At 41.8% G+C, this 22,549-nt stretch overlaps 2 protein-coding genes and 1 non-coding gene across 5 annotated transcripts in view; 1 reads left to right on the top strand and 2 right to left on the bottom strand.

Annotated features, from left to right (window-relative positions):
• Window positions 1-379: 379 nt before the first annotated feature.
• Window positions 380-8,236, bottom strand: ankrd33aa (ankyrin repeat domain 33Aa). The gene is made up of 5 exons (XM_033628377.2): window positions 7,711-8,236; window positions 5,755-6,072; window positions 5,518-5,647; window positions 5,286-5,426; window positions 380-3,300 (listed from the first exon to the last, which is right to left on the bottom strand). The coding sequence occupies exons 2-5, from the start codon at window positions 6,010-6,012 to the stop codon at window positions 2,483-2,485; spliced, it is 1,347 nt and encodes a 448-aa protein (XP_033484268.1). The 5' UTR covers window positions 6,013-6,072; window positions 7,711-8,236; the 3' UTR covers window positions 380-2,482.
• trnae-uuc (transfer RNA glutamic acid (anticodon UUC)) lies at window positions 4,726-4,797 on the bottom strand. Its single transcript has one exon. It is a non-coding gene; the product is annotated as a tRNA-Glu (tRNA).
• An 8,006-nt stretch (window positions 8,237-16,242) lies between the features above and the next one.
• The window catches only part of arhgef25a (Rho guanine nucleotide exchange factor (GEF) 25a), a 56,685-nt gene continuing 50,378 nt past the window's right edge, over window positions 16,243-22,549 (top strand). Inside the window, exons 1-2 of one of the 3 annotated variants that reach the window (XM_033629216.2) lie at window positions 16,243-16,876; window positions 18,005-18,143. In XM_033629216.2, the coding sequence (XP_033485107.1) occupies window positions 16,781-16,876; window positions 18,005-18,143 (235 nt within the window). In that variant the 5' untranslated portion in view covers window positions 16,243-16,780. The remainder of the gene's footprint in view (window positions 16,877-18,004; window positions 18,144-22,549) is intronic. The other 2 variants (XM_033629214.2, XM_033629213.2) reach the window with 2 other exon arrangements.

A 22,549-nucleotide genomic window follows, 5' to 3' on the forward strand; every position in this document is an offset into this window, starting at 1 on the left:
TAGAGCAGTGGTGCCCAATTGGTCCAGCCACGGGGTCCAGATTTCTCCTTAGTCATTAGTTCAATGTCTATACAGTTTAATATATTCTGTGTCATACTTGTGTTTATCTCAAGCTAGTTTGCTGTCTCTGTTAAGCATCTGTCTGTTATTCACTCACTCTACAGCAGAAAACGGCACTTCAAAATAAGATCTCTGTGCTGGAAATTCATTGTACTTAAAAATAAGGTGTGTTTTTTACAAAGTTGATACGTTTCCAAGTCACTTTTAGACCGCGACCCACCAGTTGGGAGAGTCTGATCTAGAGTGTTGCACTTTTAACCATACTAACACACAGTGTTGTGGTTCTTTCAGATCAACAAATCAGAGGCGAAGCGTGGTGAAGAAAAACAAACCGACTTGAAAAGGTCAGTAACTTTATTCCAAGCTTGCATACAAACACACATTTTCATCCGTCTCACACTTTATCAAGTTGTAGAAGACCCGAGCTTCCTGTGTCTCTTGCTTCCACTTCAAAATAAATAACCCCAGAACGATGCTCTAGCATTTTGTAAGAACAGGTATCTAAAATAGATTATTTTTTAGATAACACATTTAAATATATTTTGCTGTAATTAGAATAGATATTGCAGTGATAGCTTTCTGAGTTATTACTTATGATTTTATCAAGTACCAAGTTGATCTATGTACAGAACGCCCCAGTGCAAGCTGGACCCCAAAATACATTTCTTGCCTTGACAGGTGGTGAAAGGGATAGTTCAGATCTTTTGAAGTGGGGTTGCATGAGGTAGTCAGTGTATTACATACAGTAGATGTCAGCTGGCACACACCCCAGTTTGGAGAAGCAGACAAGAGGACCGCTAAAGAGGCTAAGCAATGTACTGCTGTGGACGGGGTTGACAGCAAAACGTATTTAAGCCACCTAAAATAATCCGGAACACTTTAAGGGTATGCTATATTTAGAATATTTTCACCACTTTACCTTGCCGCATACAGCCAATAACGGCCTCAGTTCCCTTTCCATGCTCTTGTCAAAGCCACCAAACTCCATTGGCAAAAACATTAATTTTAGCTCGCTTAAGAAGGGAGCTGCTGGGCTACTGCTGCCTCAATCAGCTAGTTAGTTACAGTAATTGTGTGGGTTTGGCATTTAAAATTGTTAGTTTGAATTCAGTGAAGCCACACAATTAGCTGATTGAGGCAGCGTTAGCCCATTAGCTCCTGTACTGAGCATGGTAAAATTACTGTTTTTCTCAATGGAGTCTGGCTTTACAGTACAGTACTCCTGCCTGCTTCCACAAACTGGTGGTGTGCCAACAGACATCTACTATATGTAACATAAATAATTTCCCCTCGGGGATCAATAAAGTATTTCTGGTTCTGATTCTGATATGTAACACACTGACTATGGATAAGTACTTCATACAACCCCACTTCAAAAGATCCAGACTTTCCCTTAAAAGTATAATGCCCAACATATAACAAAAAACTTCCTGAGCAACATTATGCACAAATAGTTTCTTTGCTGTGCAGAGGTAACAGTGAGCAGTTTTTCCCCATCATCAGACTAAATGAAAAAGTTCTTTTTTTCCTGGATCTAACATCATTCACATGCCATTGCTCAGTTTGGAGTTTTAAAATTCTGTCAAAAAACATTATAAAGGCATCCAGTATATGTTACATGTTGCATACAGAGAGGATTGGATAACCTTTGAAAATAATGGTGATCTCAATCAAAATTAAGATATTACATAGCTACAGTTTACTTCCTGTTTCTGAATTTTTGCCAACAGCATTACTCCTATTGCAGAGTGGAAAAAGAAACAAGAGTTTATGAATCTCAAAATAGTTGGGTGCCGACACATTCCCCCCATTGCTTGGTCCTACAAAAAGTAACCACTGTCTCTTTGAGCCTGTGTTGTAGAGGAGCACAGCACATAGTCTGATGATGTGTTGTCTTTTTCCTCCATTTAACATCACAGTCTTTTTCATTAACTATAACATACATTTATTTGCTGAAGGCCATTGCTCTTATGTACTGTATGTATAGTATTTGCTATTGCTTTGGTTACTTTGCAGTTGGATACCATGATGGCACGCTACTTGGAAGTTATTCACAATACACAGATTGGTGAAATAAAGTTTTCAAAACAAATCAATTTTGCATCTCTGTGAGACTTAATCTACCACCAGGTAGACGCTGAAATGAGAAACAGCCATGCTAAGACATGTCAGCATATATCTCCAAAACCAAATAACATTTGGTTTACATAAATACTTTGTATCCAGCAAATTCAAGTCACTCCAGTTTTCTCATGTTCATCCCAAGCCCAAGTTCCAATCCATCAGTGTTTAATTACCAGCGGCGCACTTCCAAACTGGTTTTGCAATTCCTTAGTAAAACTGTCCTCATTGTAATGGCATGCTGATCCCTCCTGCCTGACTTTATCTCAGTGAAATTCTCTGAGAAAAAGAGAAGACTTCCTCATTTGTGGCTTCGTTTAGACCCCTTGTTTTTTTTCTCTTGCTCTTTTTCCTTTTCTTGATTCTTCTCCTTCTTTCTCTCCTCCTTGGCCTCCTTGTACTTCCAGACAGGAGGCTCCAGGTAGCCCTTCTGCCTTTTCTTCTTTTTCTCCTTCTTTGGAGTGGGCTCCCCAGATTTTGTCACTTCAATCTTAGGAATACAGCCTGAGGGGAAGATGCTGTTCCTGTGTGCTATGCTGCGGGGAATGAAGCTTTTCATGCCACCTGATGGCATGCTGTCCCTGCGCTCTGAGTCCTGGCAGCAGGAGGTCAGAGACACAGAGGCGGCTGACACAGCAGTGGGAGAAGCTGAGGTGATGATTGGGCCTTTGCTGTGGGACACTGTGCTCTCCTCCAACTCTTTGCTGCCATGCTTTTCAAGCAGTTCAGAGACAGCCCATCGCCGCTTGCCAATTTCTGGGGGGCTGGTGGGACAGAGTGGATGGCAACCAGTGACTATCAGGGGGCTGTGGATGCTTGTGGTCATCCGCACCATATGGTCCATGACCCCATTGTCTTGAGGGTCTTGAGGGAAACTGAAAGTAATGCTGTCTTTTAAGCGCTGCCTTAGCTTCTGGCTGGCTGTTTTGGCGGCAGTGGCCTTTGCTACCAGTTGCTTCAGATCAGGCCACTCAGGAACGTAGCTTTCACAGAACTGCTCAGCGACACAATGAGCCTGCAGGCGGCGTATTCTGTTAAGAGTCTCAAACCCTCCTGTCCTGAGGACCCAATCCTTTAGCCCTCTCCCTTGGACCAAGTCCATTGCATTCATATCTGCACCTGTACACAAAAAGGGGAGGACACATCAGAATGTGGTGAAAATAAGGATACAAGTTTATAAAGATTGGATGCTGAGGGATGTGGGGAAATCAGCTGCTTCATCAGTAAAATCACCCCACCATGTGGTCGCTTTAGGAGCACAATTCATAGAGTATAGAGTCTATTTCAAAGACTATGGCAATCCACTTAACGAATAATCAGGGCTTTATAACAAATCCAAGAGCACCAGACATATATTTTTATTCCACACTTGGCTCAAGTTTGCCAAGTCATTTGTCTCTGACTCGACTTTGAATAGAACGTTGTTGGAATTTGTTTTTCGTGCTATCCTAAATATGTCCCTGTACTGTTTATACAGGACTAATCCCCGCAGCCCAGAGAAAGACCAGATTAGTTTACAGGTCAGACTTCCAGACTTGTATATCCAACTCTTCTAAAAATGACATTTGTATATTACTAAACTGCATTCGTAATTATGTTGTGGTGCAGGATTGTGACACCAGAATCCTGGGCTCATATCCAGACTTCTGTCTATGGTTAGGTTTAGGCAACAAGAGTGCTTTGGTAAAGGTTAGGGAAAGATCGTGATTTTGGTTAAATGTTTATAAAAAGGGTATAATAAAAACTTTATGCTGTAGTCACTACGAGTGGATAGTGATTTGCAAGTTGCCTGTTTTGGTGGCAACAGATGAAATGCGTTGTCAGTAAACATTTTGCTGATGGATTTTTTTTTTAGATATACTTATTCATTCATTCATCTTCTAACCGCTTCATCCTCTTGAGGGTCGCGGGGGGGCTGGAGCCTATCCCAGCTGACATCGGGCGAGAGGCAGGGTACACCCTGGACAGGTCGCCAGACTATCGCAGGGCTGACACATAGAGACAAACAACCATTCACGCTCACATTCACACCTACGGACAATTTAGAGTTATCAATTAACCTAGTCCCCAATCTGCATGTCTTTGGACTGTGGGAGGAAGCCGGAATGCCCAGAGAGAACCCACGCTGACACGGGGAGAACATGCAAACTCCGCACAAAAGGGCTCCCACACCCAGGATCGCACCGGCAACCCTCTTGCTGTGAGGCGAGAGTGCTAACCACCACACCACCGTGCCGCTTAGATATACCTATTAATCCTTAAATTTTTCTCGCTTTGTTGTCATATACACACAGGCCCAAAACACACACATGTACAAACAGGCCTTAACATGCATTTGGGTAGATGTTGGGGTAGCTGCCTATGGACAGGCACCCTGGGCAGTTGGGGGTTTAATGTCTTCATCAAGGCACCAAACCCCCAACTGCTCAGGAGTCAACCTAGCATCTCTACAACTACCAGTCCACACTGTATATCTGGTCTAGGTGGGGACTTGAATCGATGGGGACAGTGACTCAGTCTATAGGGACTTGGACCAAAGAGAGATTCCCATACCGGGAGTTGAACCCAGGCCGCCTGGGTGAAAACCAGGAATCCTAACCGCTAGACCATATGGGACTGATATGATACCAACTGATACAGATTTTTAAGTTCCCACATTTCCTCAAGTGCTTTAGGGGACTGTCGAGCAGTTAATTCTTTTTGATAGTGTTTCATTATGTAACTCTGGAGAAAGAAAGTTGAGTTTCATTCCCGATTGTCAGACTGAACTACCAACTCAAAGTGTCATATTTGATAACCTGGGAATTAGACTCAACAATCCACTATCTTTCTCCAGAGTTACATAATGCAGTGTTATCTAAAAAAAACATAATTTGCTGGGCATCCGCTGAAAAACACAGAGTTGTTGTTTCAAATTATTTGTATATAGTTGTAATTTCTAGGAGACAGGGTTGTTTTGTCTCAAGATTCTGGGCTGACTGCCTCTGGATAAATCTATTGTCCATGTATGCACACACACACACACACACACACCAGATGTTCCTCCCATCTGAATTAAAAAATACTACAAAGTTTATAGTAGGTCTTATGTACTGTAAACTTACCATGCATTAGCAGGGCGGACACACACTCTGCTCGGCCCTGCAGACCTGCCTTAATGAGGGCTGTGAAGCCACGGGGATCCCTGACCTCGGTGTCCACACCAGAGTAATAGTTTAGAATAAAGTTCAGAATGGTGATGAAACCTGGATTGGGGGAAAAAAAAAACGTTAACATGGTAGAATTGACTTGAGACTAGATGTTATGTTTATGTGCTGTACAGGTCAACAGACATACCTGCCTGGGCAGCAATCATGAGGGCAGTGTTGCCATCATTGTCTTGGTGATTGATGTCTATAAGTGGACATGTGTGCAGCATGGTGACAATATCTACGTATCCCTTGACCACAGCCAGCATTAGTCCATTCTGAGGGGGAGGAAGGCAGAGATAAATTGACCTTCATGAAAGTGTTCATTGTAGAAATTTAGATTTCTCACTTGTGTCAAACTCTTTCCATGTGTGATAAATCTCACCCGGCCGTTGATGTCCAGCTCCATAGCCTCGTCCTTAGTGACTCCTCGCTCCAGGATCCTGCGCATGGAGTTGGGGTCATTCCTACTACAGGCCTCATACAGTGTTTTAGCTGGGTCTTTACACTCTTCATCCCTGTCATAGTCAGGAAGCACTGAGTCTTCAGAAAGCAAACTCCCTGACTCAGAATCATCCAGGAGGCTATCCAAGTCCTCGGACGGGCCTTCGCCCAAGTCGGGGTCATAATTTGCAGTGGCCATTGGACCCCCTTCTGCCTGGGTTCACACCTGGGTGTCAGGTCTTCTGCACATCACCCACATCTTGAATAGGAAACATTAATGTTATTGTGGATTCAAAATGAACACAGTTTCTTGATTTTGTTCCTCCATCCATGAGACAGCCATGCACTTCCTCTGGTATCAGGCTGAGTTTCTAAAAGGAGGTGTAGTGAAGAGCATTACCAAACTCCATCAAACTTTTATGCCCATCAAACAGCTTATTTTTAGTGAGCAATGCCATGTTTGGGTGCTACAGTGATGGAAAAATATCACTAATGGCCACAGGCTGTTGATTTGAGCATTTAAAATTCAACAGTGAGAATCTGACCTGACATATCTCATGATCCAAAGCAGCTTCTGTCAAAAAACACTACGCTTATCCTGATGTGAAAGGTGTCGGTGATTGAGAAAATATTGGTGTGCATCTGCATTTTGCTCAGTGCCATGCAGGGTAGGATGGTGTAAGATTTCTTCTCCTCAAAATCTGCCTCTTACACTAGTTCAAGTATGACTGTGAAACTAACAACAAAAGACTGGCAGCCTTTGAAGTTAGCGTGTTAAATAGATCTGATGACCTGTACGGGCCTTGTGTAAAAGGCACGATGCCTAAAGAGGATGACAAGCTTTCAGCTCACCTCCGCCCTCTTGTTAGAGTGACTGATCCGCAAGTCTGATTTACAAGATGGGTAAGCTGACTGTACAACATGCTTTTTGCTGACGTTTGTTAACTAGCTCAGCCCGTTATAGAACAGAAGAAGAGAGGGAGTAGGTATGAATGTAAGATGGGTGTATATTTACAGATTCTAGGTGCAGTAAATGGTCAAGAAACACTGAAAATCGTCAGATGCTCAGTCTGTGAAAGTCCTGTGAATGATGGCATAGTAGGAGTGTACTGGGTTGAGAAAGGCCTCATGGTGCTGCAAGCAATTGGAGACTAGGCTAGTAACAGCATCTGTAATGGTGTCTTAACTGTGTCACACTGCTCTGCAATACAAGTGCACTCACAGGTATCCAGTTGGTTTCTGGCATAAATCAATAAACCATGCAAATACAAATTTGTATGAAGTATTTTAAAACCAATGATGACACTGTTTCTCTCGGCTCAGGCTTAGAATGGGATAGACTTAGTCATTTGTAATGTTTTGAAGGAGCTGCAGATGAGTGTGAGACAGAGCTTGATTGCTCTGCCAGTGAGGGATTGAGGGTTTCAGTCATCAAGCTGCCTTGGCCCTGCGTAGCTCCCTACACCACATCCACACTAGGCACACATTTGCACAGATTGCTCAGAAGCAGCTTTGCACCTGCTGACAATTTATTAGAGTAATGGCATCTTTTGGATAAACGCTCGTTAAATGCCAGATAGGACTGCTCAACCCCTTTAATCCCACAAACATATGTTCCTATTTCAGCATTGTGTCATGTAGAAGAATGAAGATTACTATCACACAAACTTTTCCCTCTCTCTCTTCCTCCGTCTGCACAAACATAGAAAGCTCCTATTTTAACTCTGCCATTGTGGCCTACACTTCCTGCTGAGTAGCACCTTGCAGTCTGATCAAGCTTCTTCCTCGAAATCCTAAATATGAGCTGTGGAGTTAAAGTGTAAAGAATATGCAACAATTTGTGTCAAAGCAAAGTGAAAAATAAATCTTAGGAGAAATGGTAATGGTAAAGTCTCACCCTAAAACAATCCAGCCATGGGTTAGTCCTCTTCTTTTTTTACTTGTTCTCAGTAGTTAAACCATCCTCATATCTTGGACCTCCTGTATTCCTGTTGGCTCTTGGTAGAAACTGGTTAAGTTAAAGTTTCCCAAACTGACACTAGCTGAATGCCTTCCCCCTCCCTCCATCTCTCCTACCAGCCAGTTAGGTTGCTTCATCAGCTGGCAATCCGTCCTGGTCCCAACATAGACTCTGCTGTCCTAAGTCAGGCAACATGCTCTCTCCCTCTCATCCTGATTATAGAAGATTTAAGGATTAAGAGAAAGAAACAGACAGCAGCCAACCTTGCTCTGCTTACAGTCTGTGGAGTTAGTCTGCTCTCTCTTTCTTCTCTCCCTCACTTGTCTCCACAGTTCTCTCAGAATCTGTCCGTCCACAGCTCTCTGCTGCCAATCTGTTGTGTCAGAGCAAACCTCCCTGTCCAAATAAGTGCTGCCTGTGACTGAATCATGGAGGCTATGGCTCCCAAATCGGCTGTGCTGCTGAGGACCCCCCGCCTGAATAATTTCAGCGTGTCTGCGTGATGGGAGACAGCGTCTTGGGTCTGTTTTCCCATGGAAATCCATTTGCTGGGACAACAAACTAACCCTGCTGTTACTTAAGCCAGGGGGCCTTGCTAGTAATTATTCCCATGGACGACTCACACACAGACACGCATAGACACACATGGACATTCTGTGATGCGTTCCTGCAAATGCTCAAGTACGAGACACTATGCACACACAAACACAACTCATTTTACACCCACACAGATGCCGAAAAAGATGCTGCTCTAACATGATATTTTGAGAGTACCCACATTTTCATCTAGCCTATAGTTAATGTAATTGTCTCCTTAACCTGGTTACTCTGTAATCTTATATTCCAATTACAGAAACTAGGTTAAAATGCTTGAATTAACTTTTTCCTAGTTTCATGTTGCTTAGCAAACAAGTCCTCTGCTTGAACTGTTACCATAACTGTTTTGTTTTGATGGCCGACACCTATGTGGACAGAAATATCGTGTCAACGGGTTTATTGATAGCATCACAGCGTCAATCACATGGTATGAAAGGTGTGTGTGAATAGATTAACCCTGATAGTGAGCTGGAGCAGGGCCAATCTGTGACTTTGTGCATGTGAATGCGCAGTAGCCTGTTCAGCTCCTCTCTGTTAGAGGATGTGCACACTGCCCCCTTCTGTTCAAACTGGGTAATGCAGTTTTGGGACATGAACCTTGTTTATGTGACTCAACAAGATATTCAGAGGCTAAAATAGTCATAGAATTAATTAATCCTCATTGTAGGTTACAGCTGCTGTTTACACAACCTCCAAATATATCCACAAACTTATCACAAGGTGCATCTCGTTCGCTTTGAACTCACATGTCTCCACTTTGCGCTTTGAGTGGAACACACCATTAACAAGTAATTATCAAATGCTTTGCCCCAGCACTATTAACGAGCAAAATGACTTCGGTATCAGATTTCCATCACTGTAGAGCCCCGTCTTGACTGGGAAAAGCCACTGTGACAAATTGGACACTCATTCAAAAGCATTTTGATCCTGAGAATTATAGCTACTGATCTGCTCTGAAGAGTTAACCAACAGAGAACTGTTGTTGATACCAGCCAGCTGAAGGGTACACACCTCCAGTAACATAATTTCACTAAATCCCATCATATGCCTGAGCCAGTTCTTCATCAGGGGCTGCCTCTTCAGCTGTAAACCACCAGACCTGTAGCATCACACTAACCTGATTAATTACTCCAAAGGTGCTATGTTTAGACACAAGAGCCTGAGGTGGGGGGTCTTGACTTCGTACTGATATGAAACACAGGAAGAGGAAGAAAGGGTATGCTTAGGGGGGAAGATTTATAGTTTGTGAAAGGCCAAAACAGAAATGAAGTTGATAGGAAGACATGTAGAGGAAAGGGAAGTCTGTTTGGCACAAAAGGGTGGGGTAGTGGTGAGTGTGTTTTCCTTAATCCTGTTAGATATTCAAGAATGAGCTAACAGCTTTGCCAGACGAGGGCAACACAGCTCACTTCAGCAGCAGCAGTTTGTGTTTGTCTCAGAGGAAAATCCAGCAGGTTTTTACAGATGATTCTTAATCGGATGTACGAGTTAAAGAACATTTTGTTCTGATTCCCACCTCCTGATAGTACTCACACTTTCCTTTTACGGTCAGAGTTATTTCCCTTCTATATTCTGCAAATTCCTCACAGAGTCATTCACTCATCAGTGGAAAAGGCAGCTCAACCTCTCCCCAGACACTCGAGTACCCAGCAGAGGTCAGTGGTAGAGCAAAAGAACTGGGAAAGAGGCTTGGGAAGCAACAAACTAAGTTTAGCCAGCTTAGTGACTGATAGACAGCCATGTGCTCAGCTAATATTAGACTGTTGGCAATCTCTCCAGAAGCGGTCTTACCAGCACTTTGCTCAGATTCTATGAGCATCTGCTACATTATTTCCAGCTATGTGGTTAAAAGACAGAAACCCCCTGCACTACTTGTTTTAAAGCGTCTAAAAGCCTGCAGGGATCAGGTGAATGAAAGGAAGCAGGGAGGAAACAAAGCTCAACTTGTTCGTGTAAGGCAAGGAGGAGATTCTGGGGGATTTGGCAGAAATGATTGCAATGGGAAGTTAAAGTTTGTGGTGTTTGTGCTTTCAGACTTAAGGGTGGATGAATAAGGTACAAGTAACAAATGAGTCGGCGACTGTAGGCTGGGTTAGGGTCAGGTTAGGTCAAGCATGAAGTATGAAAATGCGCACCACAGCTCACTCAATATATTTTTTCATTCTTTGTGCTTTGTAGTAAGTGCATTTACATAAAATTCATATTGTTTTTTTTTTCACAATGATGAAGAATGTAGGTCATGCAGACACTAAATGGAGCAGACTGATACTGCAAGATGATAAGGCATAATCAGCAATTACTGAAAATAATTATTTTCACAGCTCAACAAAGAAATACAAATCCTACTCGAATTGAGGTTTTTTAAAAATGTTCTTGTAGATGTATTCACATGAAATATTCAGAGCAAAGCAATGCAGTACAATATTATTTTAATGGGCTTTTTATTACATAGTGAAAGTAGAGGGATGCAACAAAAGTCCCTGTCCTCATTTGAACTGTGCACAACTGGCCTGTGGGCTTCACTTGTAGCTGTCCTGGTCTAGAGAAAGTGATTCTGATGTGTCCACACACAATCTTGACCTTGTACTAATGGCCGGTGTGAGTGATGTGGAAACTTTGTATGACCACAAAGTGGTTGCTGAGAGCAATTGTTGCGTCTTCCAACTCAAAGCTTTGTGTTTCCTCATGCTCTCACATCTTCACCTCTGCCAGTAATTTCTCTGAGGATTTCACTACTGTTGGTGACTAATTGTACTCAGCCCTGATAAAGATGAAAGGCAGCCCACTTGTCATGTAAAGACGTCTCTCCCTAATAGGTCGGATGAAAAGCATCTTCACACTCTTAACCCTTCCCTCCCTGCATACGCCCAGTTCCTCTGAGCTTTCAGTCAAACAGAGATATGCCAAACACACACAGAAGAAATAACCTCCAAGAAAGAGGAGATAATTTACAATTAACACACCTGAAGCACTGAAGCCACACACCTGTTTTAAATGCTGTCAAACTTTATGAGTATCTTTCTTTAAAGGGCTGCGGGACATGCAAAAAAAGTTGTGATTATTTTGACAGATGTTGCAATTGCGATGCGTTGCTATTTTAGAGGTAATGGTAATTTTTGCATTTAATTTTCACTGAAAAATAAATAAATAAGGTGACAACAATGTGATTTTTGCTGGAGTCTGTACCAAACAAGCATGATCCCTTATGTCTGGAGTATGATTTGTAGGCTGGTGGTGCATCTTTTGATTAATACTAATATGTTGTGACACATTTTACCTTAGTGGAAAAATTGCAACTCCTGCAATTTGAGAGTTGCACTTGGCTGTATTGCGATGTTGATAATATTTCCATTATTTGTGCAGCCCTATTTATTAATGTTCAACAAAAATACCCAACAAACTCAACACAACAATACATCAATATGATGAAAAGTCTAAGACAAACAAATAAACAAAAACACAGGGTGCAAAACTGCCATAAATAACATAACAGAACATCAGAGGGCTTCAGTAATGGAGCAGGTTGTTAAGAGTCCAAAATATGAATCCAGAAATGTTCCCTTTGGCAGAATCTTCTTTTGAATACATATTTCATCTTTAATTTTAAATACTTCAAACCCATCAGGCAGAAACACAAAGAGAACATTCATTAAAGTGACATGTCACTGGATAATTGTCAGTTTGTATCTGTTGCTGTCTCCACTGTGTTGTTGTTAAAGGCTTCTTGACGTTTGGCCAATATACACATTACACAGAGAGCACATGGAAATAAAATCTTATCTTATCTTATAATCTAAATAAGAAGGCACATGTTTGTGGCTTTGTGTTTAAAATTAAAGATTAAATAAGGAAAAACAAATACAAACATTAAGGACATGAGACACAGCAGAATGACCTGAAAAAACATGGGATGCAAAACTGTCATAAATAACGTAATTATCTGCTGTCAACAAAGGAGGCTGCAACAGGACAAAAATAGAAAGAAGTATTCCCTTTGGCAGAGTTTTCAAATCCATATTTCATCTTTAATTTTAAATACCACAAAATTATAAACATATACCATCATATTTCCCATTAAAAGGTGACAAAAAATTGTCATCTGGGTTTGGGATGTGATTTACTTGTAAAAATGCTCTTAAGACAATATGTTTTTTGGCAAAATCGCAAGAACAAACAACAAGACAGTAATGGAGACATCAGCAGGAAACAAAGATGAGAATTAAGCAGTACCAAAAAAAATTTTTTTTTTCTGGATTCATATTTTGGACTCTTAACAACCTGCTCCATTACAGAAGCCCTCTGATGTTCTGTAGCAGCCTCCTTTGTTGACAATGGATCATTATGTTATTTACGACAGCTTTGCACCCTGTTTTTCTCAGGTCATTTTGCTGTGTCTCATGTCCTTAGATGTGTTTGTTTTCTCTTAGCTTGTAGTGTTTTGTTGTGTCTCTCTTGATGTTTTGCCAGTTTAAAAGATGAAATGAAGGAATGAAAGAAGATCATATGTAACAGGTGTGTTGTTTTCTAATTGCTTCAGGTGTGTTAATTGAAAACTGATGACTCCTCCTCTCCCTGGGGGAGGTTATTTCTTCTCCGTGTGCTGGACATGTCTGTTTGACTGACAGCTTAGAGGAACTGGGTTTATGCAGTGAAGGGAAGTGTGTAGATGCTTTTCAGCCAAGGTATTAGGGAGAGACGTTTTACGTGACTTGTGGGCTAACTTTCACCTTTCACATCTTTTAATTTATTTTTGGCAGTATACCCTCGAAAATGTGACTGATAAATAATGGGAAATAACATAATAAAATGAAGAAAAAGACATAACTAATGATATCAAGAAATAAATGAAGACACGGACAGGGCAACCTTTTTGCTGGGCAGGTCTTCAGATTTTGTAGAGACTCTCATGGTGGAAGTTCACTCACCCTTAGCCTAGACTGTGTATGACCAAAACAGGACAGCATGAGGATCTCAGGCTGCACTTGGGCTCAGTGGAAGTTAAAAACTCCGCAACATAGGTTGTCCATAAACAGCAACATTTTGGACCGTCTGCAATCTGGAAATAGTCGGCTGCCCTAGACGGTTGTACAAGGATTTATAGAATTTATAGGCGAAGCATGGATAATAGTTTCCCTGTTATTAAAAGACAAATACTTTCTGAGGGTGTGCTGATTTGCTGCAAACACACCTGTTTAACAAGGCTTTGTAGGTTTCTCCAGGCTTTAAACTGACCATAAATCCCTTGACAAGAGGCATTTATGGTCAGTGTCTGTGCAAACTTTTAATTTTTATCAAAAATTACAACCTTACAGCTTTCATGAATTATACTTAAATCTTGAGGAATTCTAGTATAATCGCAGCCATAAGTCATCATAACTCACAGTGTGAGTAAAAGAGACTTCAAAAAGATGAGCTGTAAGGAACATGACTAACTGCTGTTTTTCTGGGGAGATAGAAGATACCTTTAGTACTGAAATATCTCAGCAACCACTGGATGGATTGGTATGAAATGTAGTTCAAGCATAGAGGATAAATCCCACCACCTCACAGTTGACATTTGTGGTTTTGAATGAAATATTGGGGAAGGATGAATTTTAATGTCTTTGGTTATCCCTTGACTTTTTACCTAACGTCAACATCATGTCATCATGGGCTGGAGCTTATCCCAGCTAACCTGCATGTCTTTGGACTGTGGGAGGAAGCCGGAGTACCCGGAGAAAACCCACGCTGACACGTGGAGAACATGCAAACTCCACACAGATGGGCTCCCTCCTGGGTTCGAACCAGGAACCCTCTTGCTTTGAGGTGACATATACTATATACTACTAACATATCACTTTAAAGACAGCATGTTAGCGTTTAGCTCAAAGCACCATTAATCCTAACACCAACCCTGCCTTAGCATACAGTTGCTAACGTGGCTGTAGATTGTTTGGGCCCTGACACAGCAAGTCGATGGCATGATGGCACTAGTCTGTCCTTTTGGCAAATTCAGCATGTTGAATCTATTGGTGAATGAAATCACTCTGATTAGCAATTCTGCTCAGTGCATGAGAAGAGAGATGGAAGTGAGGAAAGTAAACAAACCACTAAAGTTGAAACAAACTTGCTATATTAGGCAAGACTATATTTTTTAGCTATTGAGCTCTTAAACAGAAACGGTTCATAACTGCTTGTGTTATTGTTCACTGGTGCACAGTAAATATAATTTATTCTGTTAACATTGGTTGTGTTGTTAATGTACTAACTGGCTATCTGGCATCTCGAATCCGTCTTCTGGTTTCCCTTTTTGAATGACCAATACAGTTTACCCCTGCCTGTTGGTATGGAGAGTTAATTCCTCTCACGCAGGCGCAGAGCATAGATGATAGTTGGCCATTGGCTGTAAACTCTGCGGTGGGTTCAGACACAGGCAACGTAAAGCAACGCAACAGTCAGTCTTTGTCGCCACTAGTCCTTTGATGTCAGTTTTGTGTGTTTGGGCCTTTTAGTTTGCAGTCAAATAGGCTAGTCAAAACAGTACGTCCCATGTATTTTCCTAATCATTTTCATTACCCTTGATGGAAAATGTCCTGAGGTGGAGGAAAGATGTGGAGAACTTATAAGGAAAAAAAGTTAAAAGAAGCCAACTGCACTTACACTGGGCTATATAATTATGCAATGGCAGATGTTATTGACGTGGGTCACTGTTGCTGCTGCAAGAATTGCATAAAAGATGGTCCAGTGAACCTTATGCTAAAAGAGAAAAGAAAGGAGGCATTGAAGCAAATTTCTTAAGCATTTAAAGAATTTGATCAGCTCTTATCATGGCTGCCATCGGGTCATTTTACTCAGTGAGGAACCTCTCTAAGCAAAAAGGGTTATTCAACTGCAGCATTCGTCCTGTTCACCTCTTCTTTGTCTCCTTTTTGCTACTGAATTGTCGATATTAATAATACATACCATGTATATCAGTAACATAAATTGTCAAGTTACATATTCCCATTGGTCTCATATTTGTGAATTTATTCACACAATTACTGTGCCAAGTGATCAAATAAGTCAAAATGTGAAACTATTAGTGAAGGAAGTGTGATTTACGAGTTTCTCTTGGAGGAACACTATTAAATGCTGCAGTGAAACTTTTAGATAACTTTAATGGTCATAGAAATTGAAAGTGGGATAGCATGATCATTAACAATAAAGTAACCTGTTTATATTACTACAGATGAATTCTCAATAACAGATGATCCAGCAGTCTTGTTGCCCAAATGTTGACTTTGGCTGTAAAACATGAATGGAGTTTAATAATGGAGGGTGTGTGTGTGTGTGTGTGTTTCCATTATACAGGCTTTTGCTCATGGCCTGCGGGATCAGTCTGTCAGTAAACAATGTTGGAAGCCTTTACACTTCTTCTTTGGCAAATAATCTTTCAAGGTGCCACAAACAGACACTACTGGTTTGACTAATCAGTACCTCACAAGTTAAAAAAGCTGTGTAAGATGTGCGTGAGTGCAATCGGTGACAGTCTCTTAAATAGTTGCGCTTCATGGGCTGTGTATTCATACCTTATTTGGGGCTGCCCCGCTGCTCAAGAGTTCACACAATCCATGTGTCACTGCCTGAGACTTGGGCAAAGATGAGGAGAGAGCGTAGGGTGCCAGGATAGTTCAAAGAAACACCAAAAGACAGAGATATAGGAAAGACTGAGAAAGTCAGATTGGGAATAAATCCAGGTAATGAAGACAAGGAGGAGGAAATAAAGGAAGAAAAGGAAAGATGGAAGGAGGAGAGGTTTTGGAAAGGGGGGTGGTGATCCTCTATAGCCAATGAAGAACAAGAAAGAGGGATTCCAGGGAGGGTGATGTGCTCAGCTCTTGAAGTCACGGCTCACCGTTTCAGCATTCAGACAAGACAGGAGAAGACCAGTCTCACAGAGAAATACTTCCACACTGTCTGGACTCCTCATTTAGAGGGATGACAGAAGAAGAGGACGGCTGACTCTGCTCAAGAAGGCCCAAGAAAATCTTCTGAGTTTCCAGGGGAAGGTTATATTGAGAGCACAAGGTGGATATTTTCACTGGACTAATCAAGAATTAGAGACACCTCCATCTAGCTCACCTGTGTCTGAATAAGGGGAGGTGAGAGAGGGACAAGGAGGGACGAGCTCTTAGGCTCCTGTCCAGACAGAAACATGCCCCCCTCTTCCAGGATCAATTATTCATATGCATGAGGTTTCCTGTGTGTCAGGCTAGCGCAAGGAGGGCTGCGGTGGCTCGGTTCCAAACTGTGGCACAGTGCGCCGCAAGACAAGAGCTGAAGGAGCAGAAAACAGGGGGACAAGAGAGAAAAGGGACCCAAAGAGAAAGAGAGAGTCACAACAGCAGGGGAAAGTAATTTAAGGAACGTGTTTGTTTGCCACTTGGAAAGAATGAAGGCTCTACAGAAGAATCAGGGACGCACTGACCAGATGTTGGGAGCCATGGCTGACGTGCTTACTTCCGTGGCCATGCCCAATCAACAGTGGGTGAGTTGCAGATCTGTTTTTGTATTGTAACTGGCTGTTTGTATAAAAAGCATAATGCCACAAATTCAGAAAGGAGGCACATATGGAGGTATTTTCAAGGGCTTGCGGAGCATGAGGCTCAGCTTGTGTTTGGCCCATACCGTTACATTCCAAGTTTATTTGTGGCATCTCTATAACTTGGTCAACCTAAAATGGTAAAGCCGGACAAGAGGAGAGACGGGAGAGAGAGAAATGGAAGAATTGCTAGTCTCTGTTCAGTGCTTGGGAGGAATCTTGGATGTTTCAGAGGAACAGGAAGCAGAGTAGTAGTGATTAAACCTTCTGACCATAAACAAACCCATGCAGGTCTAACGCTCCACTGCAATCCAGCAAATTCATTTACTTTCTTTCTTTCCTTGATCTGCCATTAAAACAGAAAATGTCTGCATTAGAGGCAATCTGGTTTCTTGAAGTAATGCGTTTTATTGTGGGTTGGAGGAAACCAAGGCAGCCACATTCATTTTCATTCTTTAATATAAACATAATTACTACTGTTATGCTCTTCAAATGCAGATCTACAAAACCAATATGGAGTCTGACATAATTTCCTACACAAATTGGATTCGATGAACTTGACTGAACTGCAGAGTGGAAGGTTGGACACAACAACTACAGGGTAGATTCAAACACACAGAGGTCAGAGGTGTACCAAAAGATCCGAATGGTTTTCTCTTTGAAACTCTGCTTTCTCTTTGAAAAATGTTTATCTTGATCAATCATTTCCTCCCTGGCAGAGAGAGGTAAAAAACATAACAGTGATTAGAATCTTCCTCCATCCCTGCAGAGGACTGATAACTGCCTCTGTTAACCTCTGGTGCTGCTGGGTTTTAAATAGATTGAAAGTGCTGTCTGAGAGGCAGTTCTTATCCAAGCTCTGTGGCAAAAAGTTGGACCTCAAGGATTTCTATTGCATTCTTGCTCGGTGCGTAATGGAGAAAAGGATGAAAAAGATGCAGGGAATAGTGGAAAAACACAGCCACTGGTATAATGTTTTGTGGTTATGTGACCATAAGCACTCTGTACAATCTTACCATCACTTCCTCCTTGAGAGCAGGACTCCACCGCTGACAAAGGCATCTCTGTGTGCAGCTCTCAGAAGGGGGTGAGGCGGACCTCCCATCAAGCGAGGAGGAAAAGGGGCCTGTGCAGGGCCAGTGGGAGCCGGAGGGGCTGGACTGGGAGCAGCAGGCCACTACGACAGAAATCCCAGAGCGGAGAGAAAGAACAGGTAAGACCTGAAAGGGCTGCACTGAACCACTTTGTGACCACATACCCACAATGCTAGTCCAAACATTGTCCCTCACCAAACCAGTCAGAGCTTAGAGACCCACCGAAACACAAACTTCCAGACTCAGCTTTGATTCTTTGTGTGAAAGGTCTCAGATTTCTGCGTGGTGACGTCTTAAACAGCCTGCTCAGCCACTCAATCACTTGCCTTGCTGCAGTCTGGGTTGATAAATATGCAGTAATGATTTCTTGATTCACACAATCTTGGATCTATAAGTGTGTACATGCCACGTGAGCTATCGCCCAGGCCTTCAGTTTCAGCTCAGCCTGCTCTTGCATGTTAGCCATATGTGAATTCAGGATAAAAACAGGCCCATCTGCCATATCTGATGGTGGTCATTAGGCAGTAATAACTTCAGGGAAAGTATCAGATTGGAGTCACCTGAGTGTTGGTAGTTTTCTCTTATTAAACTCCACCCTCTGTATCCTCTATTAGCACTGATAGCAGTAAATTGCTTCGCTGTAATGTACCATATATAAGTACGTTCGTTCGAGAAAGAGCTCTTGTGTGTATACACATGCAACACTTTCCAGATGGGGCAAGAAAACATGTTCAGCTGAACTCCCTTCCCCTTCTGCCCCAACACTGTTGGTTGCACTTATTCTGATTTCGCTGTGAAAGGGTTGCGTGCTTTGCCATTTTCCTCGAGTGGAATGGAACAAAAGGATCTTTGTAGCTGGATCTGGGTTTGGGTTAGAGGGAGTGTGTGTGTATATATGGGGGGGGGGGTTTGGTGGCAAGTACCATGTGGCTGGACCACGAACTGTTGTGCAGAAGAAGAAGTACAGAAGGGGTGTGAGTGAGGCCAAAGGAAGCTGTCAGTGATGCTTATCTGTAATGGTCATACTCGGATGGGGTGTGCTGTTGAGGTTAATGCTGCCAAATATTATTTTAGTGCACAGCTCGGTGCTCAGAAAATCAAGAAAAAAGTAAAGAAATGCATTATTCAGGGCCATGTGGAAGGATGATGACCTGAAGGGAGATAGTTTATTCCAGGTCCAGACATGCTCCTTTGCTCGATTGTTTTTTCATAGCCCAATTTCCTCCGGATGGGAAATTGGATGGAAAATCAATGAAACACAAGGTGGAAAAATATCTGAACCACAACAAGACACAGACATGGTCGTAGCATAGAATAGGGCTGAACAAGATGTGTTTTCATTCATCAGCTCTTCATATAGAACCATGACAAAATTCCTGTAATGTTTAATCATGGGTCATGGTTTTATTGACTAAATAAACAGATTTAATTTTAGGAATTATTGAAAATAATAGTTTTTTAAATTACTTTTTCTATGGTAGCGGAGATTGTCCCTGCTTGCCATATATATATTTTTTTTTTTTACATGCCTTTATCATGAGATCACAAGTTAACAATTTAGTTATCTCAAGAAAATAAGCTTTGTTATTTTGAGATAACGTTGGAGTCCGATAAGTACGGAGTGCCATGCCAGCATGCATTGATGGCATCTTGACAACAGTAGCAACAGTTTTTAGATGAAATCTCAGATCAAGGAGTACCCATGAGTACCCGTTATTGATCAACACATCAGACTGTACTTCGATCAAGGCAGAAATTTCATTGTGACTTTCTGTTGGAGACAACATTCAACTAAATCCTTGCACAGGCTGAAATCAGGTGTGATCAAATGAACTTATTATCGAGTTCTCCATAATTATGCCGTGATCTCAAGAGAACAAGCCATTTCTTTTGATAAATTATCCCCTTTTCTCAAGGAATTGGCCTTTTGTTTTCTCAAATCGACATAAATTGACCTGTTATCACAAGGTAACAAGCTTTATTATCTCAAAAACAAAATAATTAACTCATGATCTTTAAAAAAGGATGCATACACGGCCTCGAGCTTAATGGCTTTTTCATATGGAATTCAATGCAAGCATTTTTAGTTAACACCATAATGTATCAATATGAATCTTTGATACTTATTTCAATATCATTTTACCTGTATCATCAACCTGTAGCACAGAGATCACAAAGCAGAAGACATAAAACGTAGTCCTCACAAAACCTTGAATTTTTACAACACCTTATGACAAAAATTCATTTCAATAGTTTTATTTACCCAATACACTATTCACATTCATAATGTTTACGCACTTATTAACAGGTCTGGCAACCTTAAACCCAACCCCAAAACATCAGAAGGTTAATGATATGGGCAGTATTATACAGTCTAAATCGGGCCTATTTAATTAGTGGCCAATGGGCTACATCCGGTCCAGAGGCAACCTCTGAGGGGCCCAGCATACATAAGTCTGATATACCAGTATGACAAAATATGTGATCTACATATAGTATTCTGAAAGTAGGGTGAGCCATCCCGCCTCTCATCTCTATTGAGTTACACATGTGCTGTATGGGTCAGGCAGGATCAGTGTAGCGTCACCGTCATTGATATTTTTTTTACAAATCAGTGTTTTCTCATGTGACGCATTTCAAAACACATCTTTTTCCAAACACTTTCTCTTGTATACAGTACAGGCCAAAAGTTTGGACACACCTTCTCATTCAATGCGTTTTCTTTATTTTCATGACTATTTACATTGTAGATTCTCACTGAAGGCATCAAAACTATGAATGAACACATGTGGAGTTATGTACTTAACAAAAAAAGGTGAAATAACTGAAAACATGTTTTATATTCTAGTTTCTTCAAAATAGCCACCCTTTGCTCTGATTACTGCTTTGCACACTCTTGGCATTCTCTCAATGAGCTTCAAGAGGTAGTCACCTGAAATGGTTTTCCAACAGTCTTGAAGGAGTTCTCAGAGGTGTTTAGCACTTGTTGGCCCCTTTGCCTTCACTCTGCGGTCCAGCTCACCCCAAACCATCTCGATTGGGTTCAGGTCCGGTGACTGTGGAGGCCAGGTCATCTGCCGCAGCACTCCATCACTCTCCTTCTTGGTCAAATAGCCCTTACACAGCCTGGAGGTGTGTTTGGGGTCATTGTCCTGTTGAAAAATAAATGATTGTCCAACTAAACGCAAACTGGATGGGATGGCATGTCGCTGCAGGATGCTGTGGTAGCCATGCTGGTTCCGTGTGCCTTCAATTTTGAATAAATCCCCAACAGTGTCACCAGCAAAACACCCCCACACCATCACACCTCCTCCTCCATGCTTCACAGTGGGAACCAGGCATGTGGAATCCATCCGTTCACCTTTTCTGCGTCTCACAAAGACACGGCGGTTGGAACCAAAGATCTCAAATTTGGACTCATCAGACCAAAGCACAGATTTCCACTGGTCTAATGTCCATTCCTTGTGTTTCTTGGCCCAAACAAATCTCTTCTGCTTGTTGCCTCTCCTTAGCAGTGGTTTCCTAGCAGCTATTTGACCATGAAGGCCTGATTGGCGCAGTCTCCTCTTAACAGTTGTTCTAGAGATGGGTCTGCTGCTAGAACTCTGTGTGGCATTCATCTGGTCTCTGATCTGAGCTGCTGTTAACTTGCCATTTCTGAGGCTGGTGACTCGGATGAACTTATCCTCAGAAGCAGAGGTGACTCTTGGTCTTCCTTTCCTGGGTCGGTCCTCATGTGTGCCAGTTTCGTTGTAGCGCTTGATGGTTTTTGCGACTCCACTTGGGGACACATTTAAAGTTTTTGCAATTTTCCGGACTGACTGACCTTCATTTCTTAAAGTAATGATGGCCACTCGTTTTTCTTTAGTTAGCTGATTGGTTCTTGCCATAATATGAATTTTAACAGTTGTCCAATAGGGCTGTCGGCTGTGTATTAACCTGACTTCTGCACAACACAACTGATGGTCCCAACCCCATTGATAAAGCAAGAAATTCCACTAATTAACCCTGATAAGGCACACCTGTGAAGTGGAAACCATTTCAGGTGACTACCTCTTGAAGCTCATGGAGAGAATGCCAAGAGTGTGCAAAGCAGTAATCAGAGCAAAGGGTGGCTATTTTGAAGAAACTAGAATATAAAACATGTTTTCAGTTATTTCACCTTTTTTTGTTAAGTACATAACTCCACATGTGTTCATTCATAGTTTTGATGCCTTCAGTGAGAATCTACAATGTAAATAGTCATGAAAATAAAGAAAATGCATTGAATGAGAAGGTGTGTCCAAACTTTTGGCCTGTACTGTATATTTGCCGCTTGTTATGGTTCTGTGCTTTAATGGCACAGAGCTGCACTGTGTCTGTTTCTGCGCTTTGTGATGTATCTGGGTCAGATGAGTGACTGTCACCTGTTTATTTCAAAAGAGAAATGATAGAGTTGCTTTTTTTACTACATTCGTTTGCATGTGTTTAAAATGTGTCATAACCAAAAGCTAAAAAAGAAGAGAGGTTTTGAATAGGTTGCTGA

Source organism: Epinephelus lanceolatus, chromosome 8, assembly GCF_041903045.1.
Source record: "Epinephelus lanceolatus isolate andai-2023 chromosome 8, ASM4190304v1, whole genome shotgun sequence".
In the NCBI taxonomy this organism is placed as follows: domain Eukaryota; kingdom Metazoa; phylum Chordata; class Actinopteri; order Perciformes; family Serranidae; genus Epinephelus; species Epinephelus lanceolatus.